Source organism: Pseudorca crassidens, chromosome 1 (genome assembly GCF_039906515.1).
Source record: "Pseudorca crassidens isolate mPseCra1 chromosome 1, mPseCra1.hap1, whole genome shotgun sequence".
In the NCBI taxonomy this organism is placed as follows: domain Eukaryota; kingdom Metazoa; phylum Chordata; class Mammalia; order Artiodactyla; family Delphinidae; genus Pseudorca; species Pseudorca crassidens.
In genome coordinates this window covers 82,352,115-82,377,762 of record NC_090296.1, presented here as the reverse complement: position 1 = coordinate 82,377,762, position 25,648 = coordinate 82,352,115, and the positions used below count along the sequence as shown (strand labels likewise).

Here is a 25,648-nt window from a genome sequence, read left to right as displayed (position 1 = left end):
TTTAAAACAGCCACAAAAACATACTTTCTTTGCCCTATAAGAGCCCATAGCATCTACTAATGAGGAAGGTATGTTGAAATGGGTAGGAACTTTACATTTAAAATTTTCAGGAACTTCCTATAAGTGAACATGAATTGAGTATGTGTGCTTTCCTTTAAACCAAAAGATTAACAGATGATTTTTTCATCATCCATACATCTCAAACTGTGAGGTACTTCTCCAAAGGTATGCATTTTATTTTTATACAGAAAAATGTGCATTTTTCAGAAGGTGGAAACTTCAAATCAGAGTGGTGTACTAAGTGTATAAAAATTAAAAAGCATAGAACTTTTAAGCAGTTATAAGGAACCTGAAAGACATAGACTAATACAACACACAACACAGGTTAAAGAAAAGATCCATTTTGAAAAGATCCACACTGATGATCATAATTCTTTTTAACTCAGTTTGAAAATAACAAGTTGAGAAACTCCCAACTTCACGAGACAGTCCATTCCATTATTAGCCAACTCACATCATTAGGAAGTTGTCTTTTTCATAAAACAAAAATTTACATCCCCACCCTTTAACCTCCATCTGGTTTTATTCTCAGGAATAAGAGAATCTAAGTTTACTCCAAATATTTTCTGAGGTTTTTAATCATCTGGAGATAGCTAACATTTTTTGCTGATCAACTCTTCCCAAGCTCAACATGACAAGTTCCTATGACTCTTCCTCATCTAACCTAGTTTCGAAATATCTCATCATACTGGTAGATTATGAATTTGTCACAATGGCTATGTGTGTGTGGGAAAAGAATAAATAACAACTTTTTAGATATGGATGTTAGGTGATGGGCTAAGCTCACTCACTAGGCAAAGCAGTTCACTGCTTTCTCCTTCAATGTGCCATCCATTTTACAACCACATTCCTGAATGATGGTCAAGAGTTCACGTTCTAAGTAGTCCTTTTAGTTGTAAGAGATGCTAAATAATTTGCACTTACTCGGTCTCGTTTGGTTTTGCAAACAGTTGGTTTTGCTTACAAAACAAAATGTAGTTTGCTGGTCCACATACAGGCTCATTAACTTCCTGAATACAGTGCCCAACCAAATGTCCTAAATAACTGAGGCTAAAATATCACATTTTTCATCTCATCTATTTTTAGATAAAATAGATTTAGTAGCCTAACTCAATTATAATTACCATCACAAAAACAATAATGGATTTTTTAAAAACCTGGGACAAAGACAGTCGATGAACAGTGATTAACTATGGATGATAAGAATCTACATGACCGTTACCTTCTTTGCATCTTTTCCTTTTCTAAAAATTAAATAAACAACTCACCCACAAGCTAAATAAACTATTTCTTACCAAGATCCTGCTGACTAGCATGAGGATCTGAACTGTGCTTTCAGAGATGCTTTTTCATTTACCTGTTGTTCCTATTAATGAAGGGATTCTGACTAAAATCCCTTTAAAATCCCTTTAAAAAGGCAAATCAGATATTTCTCTTCCAACTTACATTAGCTATATTTTAGGCATTACTGTTGATTACTGGTATCAATGATTCCTAAAACTAAAGAAGAGGATGACATCTCTAAATAAATTATTTCCCTTTACAGATACAGAGGAAAAAATCTACGGTGGAAAACACACAGAATTAACAGTCAAAAATCAAAGTTCCCACTGAGACTGATAAAATGCAACTGTAACATTTTGGGCAAACTATTTTATCATTCCAGGCCTTAATACCCTCATCCAAAAAACTTAAAGAGACAAGATGCTATTTAATCGAAATCCTTTCTCATTCTAAATTTCTTTGATTCCATGAACTATCCAAGACATGTAAAACTATCCCAGGTAGTCCATCATAAATATTTGTCAATTAATACTTAGTATTTATTTTACAGTATGAACTTTTAAAGTTTCTTTGCAACGAATTACTTACTTCTACTACTACTACTACTATTAATAGCTAACACTTCAGTACTTGCTATTTACACAGTTCAATGTTTTACATGGATTACATTTAATCCTCACAATAGTCTTCCAAAACATATAATTATTATCCTCATTTTACAGACATGATTTACAAAAGTCCAAGATCACAAAACTGGTAAGTGACAGAACCAGGCTTCCAATCTTGGCAGAATGAACTCAAAATCCCCCATGGAGGTATACAGAATAAACTTGTTCATCAAACCCTCAACATGACAACTAACAGACACTCTGAAAGCGTGAATACATATATAACAGAAACAGTACTTCACACAGTAGGCAGTATAAAACTTGGATTTAAAACCACTTTATAATATTTATTAAACTTTATGATCTTAGGCAAATCACTTAAGTCTCTTTGCTTACATGGAATATGGGAAAAATAGTATCGACTCAAGAAGCTACTGTAAGAATTAAAAGCAACAACATAAAATGCTTACGTAAGTGTGCTTAGCAAACATATCATATATGGTTGCATAATATTACTAAATTAAGTGGCAATGTATTAAAAGGAGGCACATAAATATTATATATTAATCTAAATACTATATATTCATTTAGCATAATTTATATATAATATATAAATCAGCCATTTGGATTCATGGATAATGAATCAACTTATTTTATTTTTCTTCAGCTAAGACAGCAAAAGAGATGATTTATTGTACACATGTTACATTCTCAGCCACAACTGAGAAGAGAACTAGTCCAGAATATCACAGGTCCAGGGCAAAGGACCAAAAGGGGACCGTTTTGATACGAGCAGGGTGGGTCTCTCGAAGGTGGGTGAAGCGATCATAATGGCCATGGATGTTCCAGATTCGTCGAGACATCTTCTAGACAGGAGGCAGGCAGTCTGACAATTTGTACCAGCTTGCCTGGCCCCTGGCTGCCCTTTGTTTCTGTTCCCGTGGCCTCCACGGGTACGAGTTTACTTGGACCTCTGCCTCACCTTTCTCCTTTTGCGCTTCAGCCTGCACATGCGTTTCTTCCTCCACTTTGCTCTCATGGGGCGGAGGTTTCTCAGAAGATGGCGCTAAGGCCGAGAGCCATGGATAATTAATCAATTTACAATAGCCATACCACCTACCTCAACCCCTTAACTATTGAGGGGAAAAAAAAAATGCCACACAGTAAACATTCTCAGCACAATGTCCTCCCAAAACATATACTCAAATACTACCAATGTCTAGCATACTGCCTTAACCATAGCAAGAATATAATATTTTTGGGACTGTTATGACTATTTTATGTTTTGAAACAGCTATACCTATTATAATGTTTAATAATTTTCTTGAATATTACGAACTAAAGTGTGCCCTGTCCGTGCCAGGAAAGACAAATAACAGAATTACGGAAAAGACAAATGTAAGGAAGGAATTACAGTGATATAGGAGAGTAAGTAGAAAGAACCCGGACTTTGGACAGAGAAGGCCTGAGTTTATGTCCCAACTATATCTCTTTTACCTGGCTGTTATGAACAAGACTTTTAACTTTCAGCTTAGTTTTCTTCATCTGTAAAATGGGGTTAGTACCACCAGCATCACCCTAATGCCAATAAGCACACCTACCACTCACATAATAGTTTCTAAATATAATTCTCCAATAAAAGAAACCAGAGTTCCTTGGATAAATAGGATGACTCTACAGCTGTGGCAGGGAAAATACGAAATGAGCCTAGAACATCTTGTGAAGCCAAAAAGGAAGTGCTCATCTGCAGTCAATTAAGCCGACCGCGCCCTTTTCCCCATGGGGGCCCCGTGTGCAACGGCTGCAAACAGCAGACTCCTTGGTAGTTTATGCAGCCTGTTGCCTCTATGGGTTGCCCAAACGGACCTTGGAGACAGCCCTTTCCAGTGGCCATTCATGACTGGCATGCTGTCCCAGTCTAGGCTCCAGATAGGTGTTCATGGTGCCTTTGGAAAGCCCCAGGGCACAGTGGCCAGGGTCCTCATTGGCCAAGTCATCGTGTCCATCCGCACCAAGCTGCAGAGCAAGGAGCATGTGATTGAGGCCTTCTGCAGGGCCAAGTTCAAGTTCCCTGGCTGCCAGAAGATCCATATCTCCAAGAAGTAGGGATTTACTAAGCTGACTGCAGATGAATTTGAAAACAGGGTAGCAGAAAAGTGGCTCATCCCAGATGGGTGTGGGGTCAAATACATGCCTAATTGTGGCCCCTGGACAAATGGTGGGCCCTGCATTCATGACAGCCTTAACAGTGTCCCCTCCTTGCTCATGCCCACCAATAAATCCTACTTCCCTGTCAAAAAACAAAAAAAAATTTTTAAACAAACAAACAAAAGGAAAACAAAAAGGAAGTGCTCAAAAAATGAAGGAACACGTCAAAAGGCACAGAAGCCAACTTGATGGGGCTCCCAATGGCCAAATCTGGGACAACAGAGCATCAAAATAATGACAGCAATGGACTATTGTCCATACTAATAGAAATAAATAATAAATAAATAAATGGTGGGGAGAAGAGAAAGCTTATCTATAGAATTCCAATTAATAAAGGTGAAAGGAATAATGGAAACAAAATCACCAATTTGGCATACATCACAATATTTGTTACAGACAAGACTCATAAACAGACATTAAAAATAGTGAGCAAATGTATAATAGGAAACAGGATATTTACATAATCTCAAAGTATCACCCCCCAGAAGATGCTTATTACACAAAGGATCTACCATTTGAGAAACTGGCAGGCATCATCTTAACCAAATGATCAAAGTTCATATAATCAGTATGGGATATATCACCATCACAGACCTCCTAAAGCATGAGGACACCTTCACTCTATAGTATTGTTGCCCAAAATGTTTAACTTCAATTTAATCAAGACTGAGCATCAAATGCAAACTGAAGAACATTCCATAAAATACCTGGCCAGTACTCTTCAAAAAAGTTTCAAAATTATGAAAGAAACACCGAAGAGCTATTCCAGATTATAGGAGGCTAAGGAGACATGAATACTTAATACAATATGCAAAGTTGGATTGTATCCTGAACTAGAAAAAGGACATTATGGAACTGATGAAACTTGAAGTAAGGTCAGTAGATAATATTACCTCGATGTTAATTTCCTGATTCGACTATGTAAGATACTAAAATTTTGGGAAGCCAGTTGAAGAATATATGGATATTCTTTGGATATTTTTTCCTACTTTTTATAGGAAAAAATTATTTTGTGGGTCTAAAATTATTTCAAAGTGAGATTATATAAACACACATGAATTTCTGAAGAAACACAGCAATGTGAGGAAGACTAGCTTATACTTGTTTTACCAATAACTGCCACATATCTTTGAGCAGCTCTTTAGTATATAATAGTGAAAAAATTCTCAAGATTATGTAGGCTGGTAAGAGGCAATGACAGACCTACATATTCATGTAATCCCTTCAGTGCTTCTACCTTGACATCTCTGCCCATAAAATCTCCAATTTTTAATACAAATAATTAAGAGGAAACAGAGAAAAATTACAGTAGGTTCACGACAAGTTATGTGAGGAGTTTGGAACCACAACTGTGTACTTCACCTAAAATGCCCCTTAGTCTTCCTATCAGAAATTTAGGCAGTCTGAACCATTTATCTATCTTTGAACAACATATCTCATGCTCTTACACTAAAGCCTGACCCAACTGGGCTAAACAATTACAAATTACTCATTTCAAAGCTCTTGCTAGTCAGACATGATTTTTTAAAAAGAAAAGACTAAAATCATTCACATCCTATAAATAAACGTTAATATATAGAACTTTATAATATATAAAGTCTAAAGTTATAAAAAGACTGAGTTCACAGTAATCATCTACCCTTAGCTCTAAGTTGTTAAGACACTAAATCTTTTGCCTTTCTTACACAATCTATCCTACTTCAAAGTGAACTGAAAGACAAGACTATAGCTACTTTGTCAGATCACAAGACTACTGAACTATACACCAAGTTACACATAACATGTAAACATGTCTCTTCAAAATGAAGTAATTTTTACTTTCAATGTTTTTCCTCACTCTTCTGGGACAACTGTATTTTCCCCTAGCAGAGAATCAAGTCCTTCATTACCAAAGAACCAATCATGTATTTCTAAAAGCAGATTGAGAACTCTGTGAAGGCAAAGACCCAGATTTTACTCATCTACATCCCCAAAGCCTATAGGCTTAACACCTGGGATCTCAAAAAGGTTAGTTTCCAATCCTTTCTCTGGCATATAAGAAAGGCTCAATAAACGTTTATTGTAGCTGTTTCATTCAGTATCAACACTAATGACTGTGCCAAACCTAAGAGCAATGTAAAATCCAGAAGAAGGACTAAATCTGACTAATAAGAAATGCTGCAACATTCTGATCTCCATCTGTTTGGCTGCTTCTATCAGCCTACCACTCCAACACACGTGTGATTGATCCTTTAGGGCCCACCGCACCGAAACCATTTAACTACCACTAAATGTGCAGCACACACATAACAGATTTGAATTAACAGACTTTTCTTTACTGAAACAGTTCTAAATACTATTTTTACAGAACCTAAACACTTTAACATCTGCGGTTTAGATAATACCCTACTTTGGCAAGATATATGGATAATTAGGTGTATATTATTGGGTCTAGAATTTTGTCATTCAACATTAAGCAAATAACTTGTCATCTATCACTACAATTAGAATTTTAAAATAACACTTCATCTTAACTCAGTACCTACAAGGTAAAACAAAACATCTACCAAGCATCTAGCAGATTACGAAGATGATTGGCTTAATAAATAAACTACCTCAAGAACAATACCTACAAATGTTAAAGGAAACAATTTCATTCAGTACAAGAGATGTACATACAAAAGCCTATGTGGAGATGAGTATACATTCATGTCCACGCCAGAATTTTTTTTAACTACTTAATAGATTAAAAAGATTCTATTAAAAAATAAAGAATTAACTTTAAATAAAATTATACAGTGAAATAAAGTACACTAAACTGTTTCACATTTTAATATTTAAAAAGAGAAAATGTGAATAAGATTACCCTGAAATTATGAAATATATAGGAGATTATGTCAAATTACAAAATACTAGAGCCAAAAATGCTAGATATCATCTGAGCCATCTTACTTGTTCTAGGAAACTCAGGTTTTCTAAGAAATTGCTTTTTAAAGGAAGACTATACAATGGACAATACACAATAATATAAGGAAAGAATATCACTATCACAAGCACATAAAGGCCAAGAAATTGATGGGGATAGGGGAAAAAGGAAAGAGGTGAATGCACAGATATGCATTTGGAGATGTAAAATATCACAACATTTCAGAGGCTGGACTCTGCATCCCTACCTAACCAAGCTTGAATCCTAACAGTCATTTACTAACTAACCTCATCATGCCTCAATTTCCTCATCTATAAAATGGATGTAACAGTACCCAATAGAGTGGTTGTGGGATTTTAAGAATTTATTAATTCATATAAGCACTGAGAACAGTGTCTGGCACATAGTAAGCAATCAAAAAATTTTAGCAAATGTCATTATCTGCTATAAAAATACAGTTTTTATACCCATTCTCTTACATTGCCAGTAGGAGTACAAATTGGAACTATGAGGGGACACAGTTTGGCATTACCTTATAAACTTGAAAATTTACAACATAACTTAAATCCAACTATTTTACTCCTAAATATATATTAAAGAGAACCTTTAGCATATATGCATCAGAAGCATATTACAAACATGTTCACAGTGGTAATGTTCATGATAGGAAATAACTGAAAATAACTCAAATATCCTTAGACAACAGATTGTCTATATTGTGGTAATGTCACACAATGGAATCTTATACGTCAGGGCAAATGAACAAAAAACTATAGCAAAAAGAATGGACACATCTTACTATTACTGAGTGTAAAAAAAAATCAAGTTCAGGAGTTGATATTTACATAAGTATATTCCTTTTAGAGAGTTCAAATATATATGGTAAAGTTTTTTTAATAGGAAATAAATGGTAAATACACAACTCAGGATAGAGTAACCTCTAAGAAGAGATAAAAGGAATATAACAGAAGCACAATAGGTACATTTTAGTAATCATCACTGTCCTGATTCTTGGATTGTACTGTGAGTGGGTATTTGTCAATTAAATAAAAAAGTAAAACTACTAGACTACAAAGGTCCATATATAGACCAATGATGACAGTATGAACCAAGATAATGATTAGTCTAATTCTGTGCACCAAAGGTTTTTTAAAAAAGAATTGAGAGTTAATTGTAACCTGCTTTGGAATGAAGGGTCAAATGACATAATTCATGTTTGACACGCAGCAAAATGCTTAATACACATTAGCTACTATCTAAAATAGTATAATTTATTACAGAATAAAACACATTTTAAGATTTAAAATCTCTTCTCACTCTAAACCAACCTCTTTCCCACCTCCTAAAGCAGAAACCATCCCTAGAAAAGACAGAGACCTGCTCAGCAAACTAGTGGCACAGCAGGGCTCCTGATTCCCTACCAATCCAATTCTCCTTCCACTAGATCAGTATGTCACAAACTCAATTTTGTTTTGATAGTCATGACCTTCATTACTTTTTTGCTTTATATGTGTACCATATATATTATCCAAAAAATGTTGTTCCTAAAAGGAAAGGTTTTAATCACAACAGCCAATTAAAAACAAAAACTATCACAAGCCATAAATAGATGGTAACCATAAAATTTAATATAGTAAAAGCCAAACAGTATTGGCTTATCTACCAGAGACTGAGGTTGACATCACTCCTTCCTTATTAAAAAACAACAACACGGCTTCCCTGGTGGCGCAGTGGTTGAGGGTCTGCCTGCCGATGCAGGGGACGCGGGTTCGTGCCCCGGTCTGGGAAGATCCCACATGCCGCGGAGCGGCTGGGCCCGTGAGCCATGGCCGCTGAGCCTACGCGTCCGGAGCCTGTGCTCCACAACGGGAGAGGCCACAACAGTAAGAGGCCCGCGTACCGCCAAAACAAAAAAACAACAAACATACAAAAAATAAAATTTAATTTAATTAAGATGCAAAACGTATTGAGAAAGGAGTAACCTGTCAATTTAATGCCACATCTGTGAAACAACTGAAATTACCTTACATACCAGGGGCAAGTTCCATACTTTGGAAAGTGCTGCACTTCCTCTAGCTATCCCCCTATTTAAAAGATTAGAATTTTTTTCAACAAACTGGCTAAGATTGAATAGAGACCATGTCATTGGTTTCAAAAATTTGCTGGGACTGAAGGGTTAGAAACACTCAGGATATGCACTATCTGATAAAGGAATCATTAGCATGTGGCAATTTAAATTAAAATTTTAGTTCCTCAGTCCTTCAAGCCACATTTCAAGTACTCATAAGCCAAACAGCCACACAGGAGCATCATACTGGACAGCACAAACAGAACATTTCCTTCACCACAGAAACTTCTATTGGAAACACTGCTTTAGATTCTCAAAGAACTCCGATAAGGCACAAATGGTAGCAAATGGAAATAAGGAAAATTTCAGCAGAGGAAAAAAAGAAGTATTTCAATAAAGTAATAGAAACATTTGGAAAGAACTGAGAGACAGTGAATTAAAACCTAGTGGTAAAAATATATTTTCTACAATTGCTTTATAATGATTTCAAAGGCTGGAGATGTACAAAAGCAGGCAGGAATCCCTCCCCAACTAAGATAGTAAGGTTATTACTTCAACCGAGGAAAAGACTTAAATACTTAGAAAATAAGGTAAGAGACTGCAGTCGTATCTGAAGGCATACTGGCAAATAGCGCTTATTGTGTACCAAACACTGCTTTAATATATGAGCTTATGAAAACTCTTATAATTACCTTACCTTCATTAATAAAGAAATAAGGAAAGCATGCTCAAATAATGGACAGAATATCAACAGTAACTATCTTTCAAAAACAGTGGGTCTTGTATAACCAATTCTCATTTACCATCCCCTGATCACTTTAAAGCGTTTAGGATCTCCCCCATCCCACTTCAGGTTCTCAACATTCTTGTGAACTTGTTTTACTGAAAACAATATTTTAAAAGGGCACTTTCCAGTGCATTTAATACACAGTTTGATTTTAACTATGTAGATATTTCGCAAAGCTTCTCGATATATAGGTTACATAACCTATGTAGATATTTTGCATTACTTCTCAATATGTAGGTTATATAATCTTTAATTTAGCTATATTCCTTAGATGTACAATCCCCTTCAGTTCCCCAAACAGGCCCAGACATTTCAATTCTGAGGTTTAGGTTCATTTTCCTCAGCTTTCCTCCTCTCCCTAAGGTTTGGCTAGAACCTTTTCTTTTTCTGCCTTCTGCCTTACCTCTCTTTTTTTCCCCCCAATCCTCTAGAAAACACTACCTTTCCCTGTGAGTAAATCAAAATTCATACATACATAAATCCATTTTTATACAATTTTCAGGCAAAAAGTAATTTATGGATGAGAAAAGATTACTGTCTTCATTAGCACAGATGCTTAGACACTAGAAGATTTGCTCTAAGTCACATAAGTAAATGGCAAAACTGAGACTAGAACCTGAGTTTTTCTTTCTTTTCTACACAGCTTTGCAGATTTCTCTGTGTGCCAATTAGCATAATTTTATTCTTTCTGACCCAGGTAATTCACTATCTATATAAATCGTATGATCTACATGAAGTTTTTAGAGAAACAACAAATTTTAAATTTCAAATCCTTCCTATATATTTCTTGCCTTTATAAAACTTTTAATGAGTGCAAAAAAGAAAATTTCTTCTATGAGTAATTTCCAGTTGTCTTCCAAGTTTTCTACAATGTGATTATATTGTTTTTGTACTTCAAAAAGTTTCTATTAATGTTTGCTGGATTCATACATTCCTACTTTTTGTTTGAAAATGGCAGCTGCTATAATTACAGTGCACAATCATGACTTACCCTTGAGCAACACCCTAATGTACCCAAAATGCTGCCTCTCACCAGAGTACACATTCTCCCAGGAATGTGTCATACAAGTTAGAGACATATAATGCCATAGGATATAAATACGTAAAGACTGCATGGTTAAGAGTTCTTTTTTTCCTAATATAAATGACTAAAAACATTTCATATTGAAAATACAACTCTATTATTGATTAAAATGCAATATTCACATGATATCTTTGTGATAGTTTACTAGATTTCAAAATAATTATACAATCTTACAGGCTGCTTTGGGATACACTCCCTTAACATTCGGGGCACTTCGGTGCCCCAAAAGAAATCTGAGAAGCAATGACGTAAGGCTTATTATCTATAATCTAGTTACAGCAATTCAAATCTGAATTCCCCTACAATGCCTCACAACTCAACCTTGAAATGCACTCCCCCTGAGAATCCTATACCTTTTCATATTATCTCCTTCGTGAAATAATAAGCTGAACATAAATGTAAATCTTTGGTACCAATAAGGAGATACACCCTTAGAGGGCAATATCCCATATAACGCACTGTAGTTCAGAACTGGGTACTTTTAACTACAAGGGTCTTTACCAGCATTAACTTCTTACACAGAATAAAATATTCTGTAATATATAATTCTAGTCTACAGAATACAGAAGTCAGCCTATGTCATCACAGTAAGTCTAAGTTGTTTTACAAAAGGTTTTGTGTGTGTGTGTATGAATGCATGTATGTATGTATGTACACTGTCAAACAGTATAAAGTATTTGTTACTGTTACAGTCGAGAGTTTAAAAGCTACTGTTTCAGGGTACAGGGTTTGGAGTCTTCACCAGCTATGTAATCTTTGCTAAGCTATTCAACTTTCCTAAGCCCCAGCTTCCTCATCTTTGTAAATGGTGGTAATAATAGTAATAACACTTAAAAGAGTTGTTATGAAGACTAATTCTATCAAATGATTTTAAGACAATGCTGGTAATAACTCAAATATTATCTATCATTTAATTACATACTGGGAGCTATGTAAAAAAACCCGCAAGGTACTAAAGAACAAAAATGGAATCTAAGAAATATGAGAATGTCATTTATAAATAATCCACAACAGAGAAAATACAAATTTTTGGAAGCAGCATTTCATAACCAGAATTTTTAAAAAACCACTTATATTCTTTGACATAATTATTTCACTCCTGTAAATTCATCCTAAGAAATTAATTGAACAGAAATAAAACAATTATATGCAGAAAGGATGCCCATTACAATGTTACTTATAAGAGCTGGACACCTGAAGGGTTCACTAAGAAGAAAACAGCTATGTAAACTTATGGTACAACCTGATGAACTATTATAGGCATTAAAATAATGATTACTAAAAAACTATGTATAAGCATAGAAATTCTTTAAGTATATCCAGTGAAAATAAATATTCATACATACACTATTAAAACAAGTAAAATATATTTGTATGGAACTAGAAGCAACTGAAAACTATGTTGGGTTTTTAATTGATTTTGTTTTTTCTTTGATGTAATTATTGCTCCTTGTCCTCCCCAAAACAAAGAAAAGTCAGCATCTTGGTTCATCCAGGTTGCAATAACAAAATACGACAGATTGGGTAGCTAATAAACAACAGAAATTTATTTTTAACAGTTCTGGAGGCTGACAAGTTCAAGATCGAGGTGCCAGCATGGCTGGGTATAGGCCTTCTTCCTGGTTCATAGCTAGGGACTTTTCACATGGTGCAAGGGGCTAGGGATCTCTGTGGAACCTCCATCCTCATGATTTAAGCACCTCCTAAAGGCCCCACCTCATTATACCATTGTCTTTGGAGGTTAGGATTTCAACATGAGTTTGGTGGGGAAACAAACATTCAGACAGTAAGAGTCAGTTAAAAGGATTCAGCTCAGTTTTCCTCCTCCTAAGTACCTAGCTAAATCTATCTGAAACGGCGTAAATGCAAAAATGGGACTAGAAGTTAGCCATAATCAAACGACTTTTATTTGATGTATGCTGGGGCCTAGTACACATTACACAGTTTCAGACTCAACAATAATAGGGTCTATATAAAATCAGATACATTCTTTTTCTTTTGGCTGACTTAGAAGCCAAGTTTGGCTCTCTCCAGAAGTATCAAGATAAAAAACTGCTAAGGAAAACTAAGATGATTAGAGAGGTCACCTTGTCTTATTCATTCATCTCCTGTCTCTCCCCTTCCTTTTTGAAAAAATCATAATGCAGAGTTGAAGAATATCTTAATTTGATATGCTACTTATTAAAGTTATTTGCTATATTTTCTTAACCTTTACTAAGTTAATGAAGTTTGGATTTTTAGATCAAATAATTCTCAAGAGAAAAAGCATATACATTTTTCATCATCGTATTTTTAAGTTCCTGATTTACATTCATTCAAGATCTTGATTTGTAAACCAAGTTTCAGTAATTACGCATCTAAGGCTGTTATTTTTGAATTAACAAGTGATACAGTTTCAGAATAATAATTCTAAACATCAGGCTAAATCAAAATATAAACAAATTTTTCCTTTAGCTGTTGATGACTATAAAATGAACTAAACATAAGCTTACAGATCTTTAGCTGTCCAAATTAAAGTCGGCACTAAACCACAAGCAATGAACTTCTAGCTAGCAGATCTAGCCTCTCTCACCTATTAACAGGGATCCTAGTTGATTATAGCTGCGAAAAATTAAATGTCTAAATCTTTAATAACCTGAAAAAAAAATTCCTCTCCCCTTCTTCCATGAAAGTAGATTTTTTTCCCTCCATATAATTTGAAACCTCCTTCATTCGACTCTGAGAAAGATGGCTTTTCCCTGAAATTGATGGAGAGACATCAAATCTACTCATATGTACTTCCAAAATGTGCTCAGGTATTAAAATTGCTTTAAAAATGTTCACAATACAGATTTAAATTATTTTTTTGCTTGTTGGAATGTTTAAATTTTAAGTTTTTCTGAAAAGCAGCTTTTTAACATTTAAACTGAAATATAATTCTTCCAGCAGATCAATAATCCTTTTTTAAAAGTAACCCTACCTTCGGGCTAAATGAAAATGAGCACTGATTATTTCATGAACATAGTACCTTTCTTCTCAAGAACTAAAAGTTATTTTTAATATTCTCTTATCTCTAATCAAAAAATGTTATTGGGAGGGGAGGTTACGTGTTATCTTAACATGGCTCTGAAGTAGGGCCATGTTATCCTGGTTTTACAGATGGAGAATCAAGCACAAAGACAGGTTACATGATTTGCCAAAGTCTTAATGGGACAGTCAGTAGTAACCACAGGATCATGTTAATTATGAACACCATGTTAATTGTAGAAATTTAATTAGTGAATTTTGTTTTGAAAAGGCCTTTCTAACCACATTAGGATTGGAGTACACAAAAAATACAAAACATTCTGTCAAAGACATATAATTTATTTGGATAAAGCCCTACAAAATCAGTCAACATCTTGATCAGCCTCTCAGAAAACAAAGTTCTTAATAAAATCCAAATCTGGATAATTTATTCATATGTCTGTCTTCCTCTCTATTTCCTAATTCCCAACACCCCTCATTCTTGGTAGGACCATTATTACATGAGATCCTATTCATTTCCAATACTCTCAACTCCTCCAGGCTAAGCCCTTCCCTTTTCTTATCCTCCTCCCCTTGACATACTCCTTTTCAATTTCCAATCCCAAAACCCTTACTCCTGTCTCTTAAATTGCAGGGGCAGATTTCAGTATTCATACTCCCACTCTAAGCAGCTCATCATACACACTTATAAAATACACTGGCGCTGGCTCAGGACTCCTCTCCACCTCAACTTCTGATACCAACCCAGCAACTTGAACAGCCACAGTGGTGACCTTTTAAAATATCCTAACAGATCCTGGTTCCTCTACTTTTAACAACCTGTTTCTACTTTAATCTTCCCTCATATGTCATCACTCTGGAGCCTGTGTTCTTTGATCAAAATCTATCTTTCGATTTTCCCCACTTCCACTCTACATGCTCTTTAACTTTACCAAAACTTGCAGTCCCTCAAAACAGCTGTCACTTCTACTTGTCTACCTATCACTTCAAACTTAGTTTTTTTCTTCAAAATCCAGTCTGGCCATTAAATATATGAGATATAGTGTAGTATAAATACAGTGCAATTTGAATCTCAGTTCTAACACTTATTCCCTTGCGTGGCTGTGGGCAAGTTACTAAACCTCTCTTAAGTCTCAGTTATCTCATCTGTAAACTATGGATAACACTTGGCTCACATGGTCATTAGAAGGATTAAATCTACAACAGTATCTGACACAAGCAGTACAACAGTTGCAAGACTCCGCTTTCCTGGGCCTTGCTCTCCCAATTACCCACCTTTCCTTAAATCTCTTTTTCTCTTCCTCTCCACTACTGACATCATCTCATCCAACAAATAATCTCAACTATTAACACTTCCCCCTAAATTTATGTAATCTTACTTTTTGCTGTCTCCACTTCATCACTTCCCATTTTGTCTTCAATACTTTCTCTCCTACCTCTCAAGATTTTTCTTTTGTTGTCTCTTCTCACTCTCCCTTGAAAACACTCCTGATTCTCCCTATTCATTTTTCTATTACTATTTAATACTCTCCTTGGTCAATTTTCCACTTCAACTACAGGCATACTTGGGAGATACTGCAGGTTTGGTTTAGACCACTGAAATAACTTATGCTTGTTTGGGGTTTTTTCCCATCTTCTTGGAATGCCCTTCCTCTTTCCATTGCCCTCTTCTCTGGCTGACTCCTAAATGCCATCTCTTTACTGAAGGCTTCCTTCATACAACTCCCACTATGCCACCCACCAAAGGTAGAATTACTTTCTTCTTAAGCCTTGAAGAACTTCATAAGCAGAGCACTCACCACATTTCAGAGGGATCTAGTTCCCTTGCTGGATAGTGAAAGCAGTTATCTGGTTTTATTTACCTTTGTATCTCCGGGGCTAAAGAAAAGTCAAGTGCCCAGTAGGCAGTCAAATGTCACTGAACTGAAATTCTTGAAGAAAATCCAGAAAAACTAAGAAATCCATATATATAATTCAGCAACTAAAATTTTGAAATGTTTTTACATATTACTAAGGGGGCAAACCCAGAACTGATCCCTAATCCCAATCTCAGAATATCAATGTAATTCACAACAGAACAGTAAAAAATGTTTGGTGATTTTATGCCAAAGTTAATCATTAACATTCTGATGTGGTAAAAGTTACAATAACTTTGAAAAAGCAGCATTAAAGTCACATTTCACTAAATTCCATCTAAATTTCGGTAATGCAACTACTGGATACCAACACATTAACAAATACGGTGTATTTGTGAAAGTAATCTCTAACCAAGGGAATAGACAAACAAAATGTGTCTAATCATAAGAAACAGTACCATTATATACTACCAGGAGACCAATTACATTCTGCATTCCAAGTCATAATGGCCTTTATCTAAACTATACTCCCTGTTTTACAGATAACATTTAGAAATAAAATGATAAAACTGATATTAGATTAAAATTTAATTTCCAATTACTCTTAAATTTACCAAAGCTTATTCTTCATACTCTAAATATAGAAAATGCCTTCCAAGGTAATTTTAAAATTTCAGATACAAAGTAATTTATGTAGTCAATCCTGTATTTATGAGCTACATGAATGATTAAATGTGGATTTCAGAAATACAAAGAAAATCACTTAGGATTCTTGAACTAAAAGCAACACCAGAAGTTGATAAAATCCAACACTCTCATTTTAAATCAGAAAAATTAAAAGTCTAAATCTTCTAGGAAGCAGAAAAATAATATAAATCCATATTTATGAACAATTATAAATCTATAAATTATGGACATTCACTTCCATATTATAAGCAGAGACGGAATGACAATCTGGCATTTAAGACTGTATCATTTCTCTTCCTTAATCTTCAAATGTGACAAACTACATTGATTTTCTCATGTTGACATTTTTGCAATCTCACGATAAACTCGGTTTTACTGTGAGGCTTTGTTGTTTTTAGTTCACTGAATTGGGTTTAATTTGCTACTTTTTGAAAATTCTCAGACAGTATCTCTCAATATTTCCTCTCCATTACCTCTTCTTTTGCAACCCTTAGCTGTAACTTGGACTTGTTCATCTTATCGTCTGTGTTTCTTAATCTTCCTATTTTATAATCTCTATCTTTGGGTTCAGTCTTTAGGGCCTCAGTCATAGCGGGAGAATTTAGCTTTTTGTGCCATGGACCTCTTCGGCAGTCTGGTGAAGCCAATGGCCCCCTTTCTCAGAATATTAAAGGCTTAAAACAAACTACATAAAATTACAAAAGAAATCAATTATATTGAAATAATTATCAAAATATTTTTAATTTTGGTGCTTGCTTTGGCAGCACATATAGTAAAATATTAATTTTGATATAGTAATGTTTTTGAACTAACATATTAAAATACAAGCTCTAGCAATGGCTTAATAACTATAATAATTTCAAACTAGTGATGACCGTAAGTGCTATTTCAAGATATCTGTAACAACTGAACAGCAATTGTACTGTAAGAAAGAAAAAAATCTGATTTCTATTGGTGTTATGCGTTGAATTGAATCTCTCCAAAAAAGATGTTGGGTCCTAACCCCCAGTACCCCAGAATGTGACCTTATTTGGAAAGAGGGTCACTGCAGATGTAATTAGTTAAGAGAAGGTCATACTGGAGTTGAGTGTGCTCCTAATCCAGTAGTGTCCTTATGAGAAGATGGGCATGACACACACGTGGTACTTTGTTACAGCAGCCCTAGGAAACTAATACAGTTGCTGTCGCAAGTACCTCTGATGCTGCTATGCTTTGCTGGTATTTTCTTCAATTATGAAAGTAAACAAGTTTCAGTTAGAGATTAGTAAAAACACTCTGAATTCTAAGACTCTTATGTCTAAATCAATTTAACACCTCAGTCTGAGATCCATTACTAATAAACTATGCTTTAGCAAAAATAATGAACTATGTTTAAACAAAAATACACCAATAAGTTTGTCTGTTTTCCATTTCAAACCATTCTGAGTGCCACAAAAACAACATCTTGGGGATTTGTAGTAACTTTGGTACTGGACTCTAAAATCAGATGCAGCTATGACACACAACTTGAGATAAACAGCAAATTCAACTTAAATGTTAAAGAATGAAAAAATTCATTGAGTTAATTTGTTGCACTGAATAAATGTGAAATTATCCTTTAGTATTAGATTAACATAATTTGTATGAATAACCAAATGAGAAGATTTACTTTTGACACTTCTAGGCCAGTAAGTAAAGCATGAGGGCTGGTATCTTGTTAATATATTCCTCTCAGAACCACTCAAATTGATGTTTAAGCCCAACAGCCTTTTGTTTACTTATTCATCCAGAGACCATATTTATTTAAAAGAAAAAAAAAAGAGCACTACAAAGTTCTCCATCTGTGATGTATATATATTATCAAAGATACATGGCTATTAAATTAAGCTCAAAATGAGAAAGTCTTAAAAGATTATGAATGCACCGTTTCCAAATTTATCTTGTTTCTTCAAAATTCATGCTTCTACTTCATAATACTACAAGATCTCTACTGGAACTCTTTTATTTGCTTAAATATGTCAAAATCAACAACCTAATAAAACTGACCAATTAACAAATATGTATGTTACAAGTCTAGTGACTTGCAATGTGTCTATCACTGTATTACTTTAGGGTAATTTAGCACAAGAAGGGCCCATAATGATGCTTAGTTCAAATTCCTTGATTTACAAGTGAGCAAACTGAGGGCCACAAAGGCTGTCACTTGCCCAGAATCACAGAATAAATTAGTGACAGTGAGGACAGAAATGCATCTCCCAATTCCAAGCCCAATGTTCTTTATATTATACCATACTGCATAAAAGTTGGTAAGAGTTAAATTATCTGCAGATGCCTTTTGTATGATCATTTTAATTCTGCTTATATTTAAAAACAGTCCAATTGCCCCAAAACAACCTAACAAGTTTTTTGAAAACTCAATTTTATTTTATTATCCATCACATCTTAAAAGTAGGAACATGATCTCACTTCCACCTTCAAAATTGGCAAAATTTTTTTCAAAGAGAACTGGACAGACATTTCAAGGCATAAGCACTCTCACACACTGTTTCTTTTCTAGAGGGCAATTTAGCAGAAAAAATAAAACAACTTAAAATTTGCATCTTTTACTCCACTCCTAGACTATTTCAAGGAAAAAGTAATAAATTTGGATGAAGTCAGAACTCAGGATCAAATGCAGCATTGTTCAGAAACAAGAGACATAGTAGACTGATTAAAACTAATATATGTTATACAGTGAATATAATGTAGGCATTAAAAATTATGTTTTAGGAAATATTTAATGACACAGGAAAATGTTCACAATATATTAAGATATGATAGTACCTACTATGCAATTCTACTCTGTTGAAGCTACATGTATATACATAAATTACATAATACATGTGTAAAGCATTTATCACATATTTTTATTCTTGGCACATGGTAAAAATCCAATAAATGAATATGATTCATCATCAACATCACAGAAAAGGTAAAGTTTGATTATATGTCAAATGTTAAGACTTATTAAACAAATAAATATTTGTTTAATAAATAATTACTTACTTTAAAGACCATTTTGTACATTATTTGAAATGAACTATTACTCTTGCATGGAGGAATTTTTTTTTTTTTTAATGGCACTTTTAATGCAGTTCCAGTTCCTACTGAAGGTCAGAGAAGAAAAGCAGACTTTCACCAACCCTTCCCCAAGTTTGGCACTGCATAAGACAAAGTGTTACAGACTTATAATATGATCCTTCAGTAATTCTTGATTAATTATATACCCACAGTCAACCTCTGAGAACTATTTCTCTCTCTACACAGAACTCTAATTTCAAATAAGCATGTACTAGAGGATTTCACAATGAGGCCTCTAGAGGCCTTACTGGATTTTACCACAATGGCTATCTAGAAAAGGTTAACAGTTTGCCAAGATATTGGTGATTTTCACTCTTTTTAAAGGTCGAAATCAGGTGGAAAAACATTCGAGTGTTAAGAACAGTCTCTACTTTAAGTAAATACCTTTTGATTGTGGATTTAAAAAAAGAGAGAAAAGCAAAAGGAAAAAATAAACATAAGGCCCAAATAAAATCCATGTTACAGGGCAGTTTTAAACTATGCTAAGGCTTTAAGGGCATCTACAATAATATCTCTCTTGTTTCTTCATAATATGTATGATTGTATATAATTGCCATTTCAAAACATTACTATATATATATGAAAGATGAAATATGTAAGTTATCGGGATAAAGTCTACATTCCGAAGAAGTTCACTCTTTGTGATTTAGCTATTACACAAACAATGCGGGCTGTAATAAAACTGATTACCAAATGAACACATCACTTTCTAAAATAAAAAAATTTTTAAAGTAACACCTCCAAGAGTTTGTCCCCATGAAGAGTTAACATCTCATGGCAAAAAATTATACGCTAAAACATATTATTCTTGACCTACCAAAATTAACATAACAAAGCCCCTAGTAGGGAAAAATTTACTAATAAACCAGGATAAATTTGTGAAAACAGAATTCTAAAAGTCTGGGTGAGTGAGATAATTTCCAAACTGTCCCATACTAAATACATTAAAAAAAAATTTTTTTTAAAAGGCAATCCTACCAGTAAATATTGCCCTTAGGTGTTTCAAATATCAAAATCTTTGGACTTAAACCACCGGGAATATTTATTCATTTTTAGTGTAAAAGTGGTATCATCCACTGATAATCACTACACCGAAAAACCTGTACTCTCAATTTGTCCATGACAAGTATTTGAAAAAGAGCTCACTTAAAAACTGTATTTCACAGGTGTGTCAATTCACATTCCCATATTAGCGTTTCTAATTAGCTGCACCCAAAAAGGAGGTATTCAATATTTTATTTTAAATATAGTAATTAGTCCTCTCCCATCTCCAAAATAGAACTTGACATTTTAATCCAGGCTACTTTCTTAAAAGAAGACGGCAGCAAAAATTATCGTCATTCTGTTCGGATTTTTAGCAGTTTTTCTCCTAACTAAGCGCTGAGATACTTCTTGATCTCTCTCAAAGTAGGTCTAATCTGCGGAAGGCAGTGAGACAGTGTACTGCACTGTGAATGGACAGCCAGGTATTTTATGAATGGAGGCGATCACGTGATCCCAGCACCTCCCCGAACTGATATTTCCCACATAACTGTGTCAACATTCTGAGAACAGGGGTAGTTGTTTGTGTGGGCGTCTATTTTTGAATTTAACCTATAACTTCGAATTCTCCTTACTTTCTGAACTCAAAAATCTACATGAAGACAGACAGTTGAGCTTCGAATTTTTTTCTTGGGAAATCCTTTCAAGATGTCCAAGGTGATGGATGTTTAATTATTTTTTTATGAATGAAGAGTGTGCTATGCAAATGAGGGCGATTCACAAAAAGAGAGAGAACATGGCGGCCACTTCTGCTTCTAGACTGCACTGACACTGCAGCAATCCACCTTCTCCCACCCCCGCTCATCAGAAGAGTGTGTTGAGGGGTGGGGGGACGCTGCTTGGCATTTCTCAAGCTATTTTATGTTAAACAAGCCTAGGCCTTGGACTTTAAAGTTTTCTCAGAAAGGTCTGATCCGAGGAATGCACTTTACTTAAAGGAATGCGTCCTAGGACTAGTCCTAACTCACTTAACCATTTCCAACCCTCCGAAGATAAAACTTGAATTTAATTACAAGAAAACGGACACAAATATTCGCATGGAATTAAACCCCGTCTCAATAGGAAACTGTTGCCGCACCATTATTCCTCCAGTCAGCTGTTATGTTAAAGCAAAATATTTAAAAGGCAAAGTATTTCGTTTGGAAAACATAAGGACAGCCCAAATAAACAAAAACTTAAGCCGGGACGCTCTACAAGTTAATGAATGAAGTCATCAACATGTTCAGCAATGTAAACAGTGTTAAATCAACGTAAACGGTGTGTTTCAATATAGCTGAAAGATAAAAATTAGCCTATAAAATTCTTTTATGCTAATAAAGACAAATCCAGTATTCGCAAAGGCAAAATAGAATAGTTCAACATCTCCCACACTCCAGGTGTCCTTAATGCTATTAAATTATAAAAATGTTTCCCTGGCCCCATTTTTTACAAGAATCTTACAGGTCATAAGTTTAAAAAGGGCGGGGGGGGGGGAGGCTTAATCGGTATTTAAGAGTCACTGACTCATCGAATTAAGATTCAAGAGCAGTTTGCTGCAAGAGGTGCTCCCACACATTAGTTTCCAAGTGAAATAGCTATAAAGGAGTATGGACGGATATTCAAGGTATGTTGACTGGTGTGCTAACGTGAAAAAGGACAGGTCAGAGGTCTTCCAGGCACTGGGGTTATTTCTACCCCGACTCCATCCATCTACATTATTCCATCTCATGGACATACAATTGCCATTCCAGCCCAACTCCAGCCCAACATTCAATACCTTCTCCCAGAAGAAAGCAACTAAATACTGGGGGTGGGGGTGGGGGTCGGGGGTTGCTGCCATTAAATAAAATGGCTAAGGAAATCAAATGTTTCCTCCAGAACAGAATGCACTCAACTCTCCAGGATTGCAAACACCCAAGTCTCCGAGGGGGTCTGGGGAGGTGCCGAGGAAGAATGGGGGGTGGGGGGGAAGTAATCTAGATCTGTGAGGTGCTTACTCGTTGTCAGAAGTCGCCGTCTCCTCGCTCATCTTTCCCTCACCGTGATCCGATCTGGAGATGGAGGAGCAACAGCAGGCGGAGGAGCAGCAGCAGCACCGAGGGGCAGGAGGCAGCGGCGGCCGGGGGGGCGCGGGGGCAGCGGCTCAGGGGCCTCACCATGGTGGATGCCTCACCCGGAACGGTGCCCCCCCAGCCGGGAACCCCGGCCACCCCCGCAGGGGGGTGGCGGCGACAACCTCCGCCGTGGCGACCCCAGCCTCTTCCCCCGCCTCAGCGCCCAACCAAGAGATCCGATGAGGCCGGGGAGGATTGGGAGCGAAGGAAAAAAGGAAGGGGGTTGTGAAGGCAGACTGGAGAGCGGCTCCTCCGGCCACTGGGGTGGAGCGCGGCGGGGTCCGGCCAGGAAGGAGCGAGCAGGCGGGCGGGCGGGCGGAGAACCCAGGAGCAGAGGCGGCGCTTCCCTCAGGGATGCGGCGAGGAGGAAGCAGGGCTCCGCTCGGTGGGGGCCGGCGGGGGGGTGCCGAGCCCAGGCTCCGGGCGGCGGCGGCGCGGTCCTGCCGGAGCCCACCCCACCATCTCCCGCCTCGCCGCCGGCTGCCCGCTCAGCCCCCAGCGGCGACCGGGCCGGTCCTTCGGGACTAGCAGAAGCGGGCGAGGGGCCTCACGGCGGCGGATTCCTCCAGACACGCTCCGGCCCGAACGACTCCAGAGGGGGGAGGAGGGGACGACGGGGCGCGTGTGAGGCAGGGGCGAGCGAACCAATCGTCCGCACCCGGGCCGGAGAAGAGCGGCGCGCCCGAGGGGCAGGGTCCCGAGAAGAGGCGGGAGAGCGAGGAGAGCGACCGCGAACCCCCCACCAGCCAGTGCCCACCAGCAGCTCGGCGGGCCAGCTCCTCACGCTCGCCAGAGGGGAGCCGCTAGGGGGGCGGCGGAAGCGCTCACGCCGCCCGCTCCTTCCGCCGCCGCCGCCGCTGCCCGAACCGGGGGGCGCCCGCGGGAGAAGGAGGCGAAGTAGTCCCTGGTGATTTCTCCGGGACGCCGGCTTCCCGGAGGGCCAGAGCGGGTACGGACTGGGCTTGCCGAGCGGGGTGCCCGGACTGAGAGGGCGTGTGGGTAGGAGGACTAAAAGCTTCGGCCTCTGGGCGAATCACTGCAACTCGAAGTCGTGTGCAGCATAGCAAGTTTCAGGAAAGTAGTTCCCTCCTCCCTTCATTTCCCAAATCGTTGTCGAGCCTCCGAGCGGGGAGAGGAGGAGGGAGGCGGAGGGATACGCAGGCACCGCGCTCATGTGCGTGCGCGCGCTCCAAACTCTTGGCACGCCGCGAAAGGGGGCGGGGGTGGGAGCTGCACGGGGAGCAGCTCGGAAGGTTGCATTGTTGCGGCGCGATGCTCCCCGTTACTCGCTTTGGAATATCCGGGTTGTTTGAACGGAGAGGCTAGAATGACAGTGTGCTCCAGGAGGAAACTGGAGGCTGCTGTGTTCTGTGTGTGTGTGTGTGTGTTTTCCTTGCAAAGAATGGAATTGGCATGAGTTCATCTTTAGTTGGTGGGGGTTGGAGAGAGGGACTGTACAAAGAGAGCTCCGCCTGCTGTCCCTCTGGTTGCACTGCTGCAGTCTCCTAGCTGCGTGCACACAGGGCGGGGGGGGAAGAGAGAGTGCGTGTGTGTGTGTGTGTGTGTGTGTGTGTGTGCGTGTGTGTGTTGGACAGCGAGAAAGAGTTTTAATACCTTGGATTCTTACCGCACAAGGGGTATGCTGTGCGGGGCATTCATCTCTGAAAGCTAGACTGGTTGTTAATGGAGAACGACTTCCATTGAGCCCTGGGTAGGCGTGTTACATGAATCTGGCGCAGCCAGAAGCACAGGAAATAACTCCCGCTGCGAGTGAGGTTGCATAACTATAGCGCAGAAGATGCCTCTGTGGCACGCACGAACTGCTCTAAACGGAGGCGGGACGATTATTCAATAGGCAGCTGCAGCGTTTGCATTGTTAGAGGACAATGTATGCATTCAGTTCAAAAGGTTTTTGTACAGAAACCTGCTGGGGTTGCGGGCCGGAGTCTAGGGTCTGCGGGACCAGAAGACTCAGCTCCTGTCTCTGCAAATGCTATTATCTCTTCTCTACCTAGAAAGCCAGCCTATACATCATCAGGCCTGGCGGACTGAGTCACAGGTTTCTGACGCATCTCCCGAGATATCAGTCTAGCTCTGTGTGCAGTGCTTTCTCTTCATTCTCAGGTTTGTGAGACCTGAGAATGAGGGTTCCTGCTCCTGCCACCTTGAGGGGTAGAACAACTCCTGAGGAAGAAGAAAGTGGGAGAACTCCCGAACGAGCCAGCACTCCTCTTTTGCCATCTCCAGAAAGTTTCAGGATTACTGTTCTCGGGAGCTCTACACTAGCTTGTTAACAGTGTTTTGGACATAGTAGGTGTTTAATAAATGTTTGAGGAATAAATGAAGGAGTTTTAGTCAGTCTGCCCAAAAATCCGTACAGTTGATTTGCGAGGTTTCTTTATGTAACTCTTGCTTCCTGCCTCGAAGCAGAATTATCCTTTTTGAGAGCAAGGAAGGGGCAGTGTTGGTGAAAGGAAGAGGTAAGGGGCTCCTCCATAGTCAGAGGTTACCTCTGAACCTGCGTTTTTGGTCTTGTTCCTGCAAAGAACTTGTAACTGGCAGTGTTGGTACTACCCTGCTCTCCTTCCAGTACTCACCACTTTGCCTGCTCAGATTTGAATCAAGTTCCATCAGTTGTAATTTGTGTTCTAGACAATTTGTGTTCCAGGCAAGTTACTTAAACTCTGTGCCTGTGTAAATGGGGATAATAGTACCTAACTCCTAGAAATGCTGTACTGATTAATGAGGTGATGATATACAGAAAGCACTTAGAACAGACTAGGAGCTCAATGTGTCACTCTTACCATGATTTGGTAAAACGGAGATAATAATAAACTCCATGACAAGGTGGTGGCAGTTGCT

The 25,648-nt window shown here is 37.7% G+C and overlaps 1 protein-coding gene and 1 non-coding gene across 2 annotated transcripts in view; one reads left to right on the top strand and one right to left on the bottom strand.

Moving 5' to 3' along the window:
• Positions 1-23,935, bottom strand: part of SPRED1 (sprouty related EVH1 domain containing 1) — a 118,639-nt gene extending 94,704 nt beyond the window's left edge. The window contains exon 1 of the mRNA XM_067742453.1: positions 22,670-23,935. Coding sequence (XP_067598554.1) covers positions 22,670-22,701 — 32 coding nt within the window. The 5' untranslated portion in view covers positions 22,702-23,935. The remainder of the gene's footprint in view (positions 1-22,669) is intronic.
• LOC137207682 (small nucleolar RNA SNORA70) lies at positions 3,697-3,831 on the top strand. The gene has a single exon (XR_010935207.1). It is a non-coding gene; the product is annotated as a small nucleolar RNA SNORA70 (small nucleolar RNA).
• Positions 23,936-25,648: the final 1,713 nt, after the last annotated feature.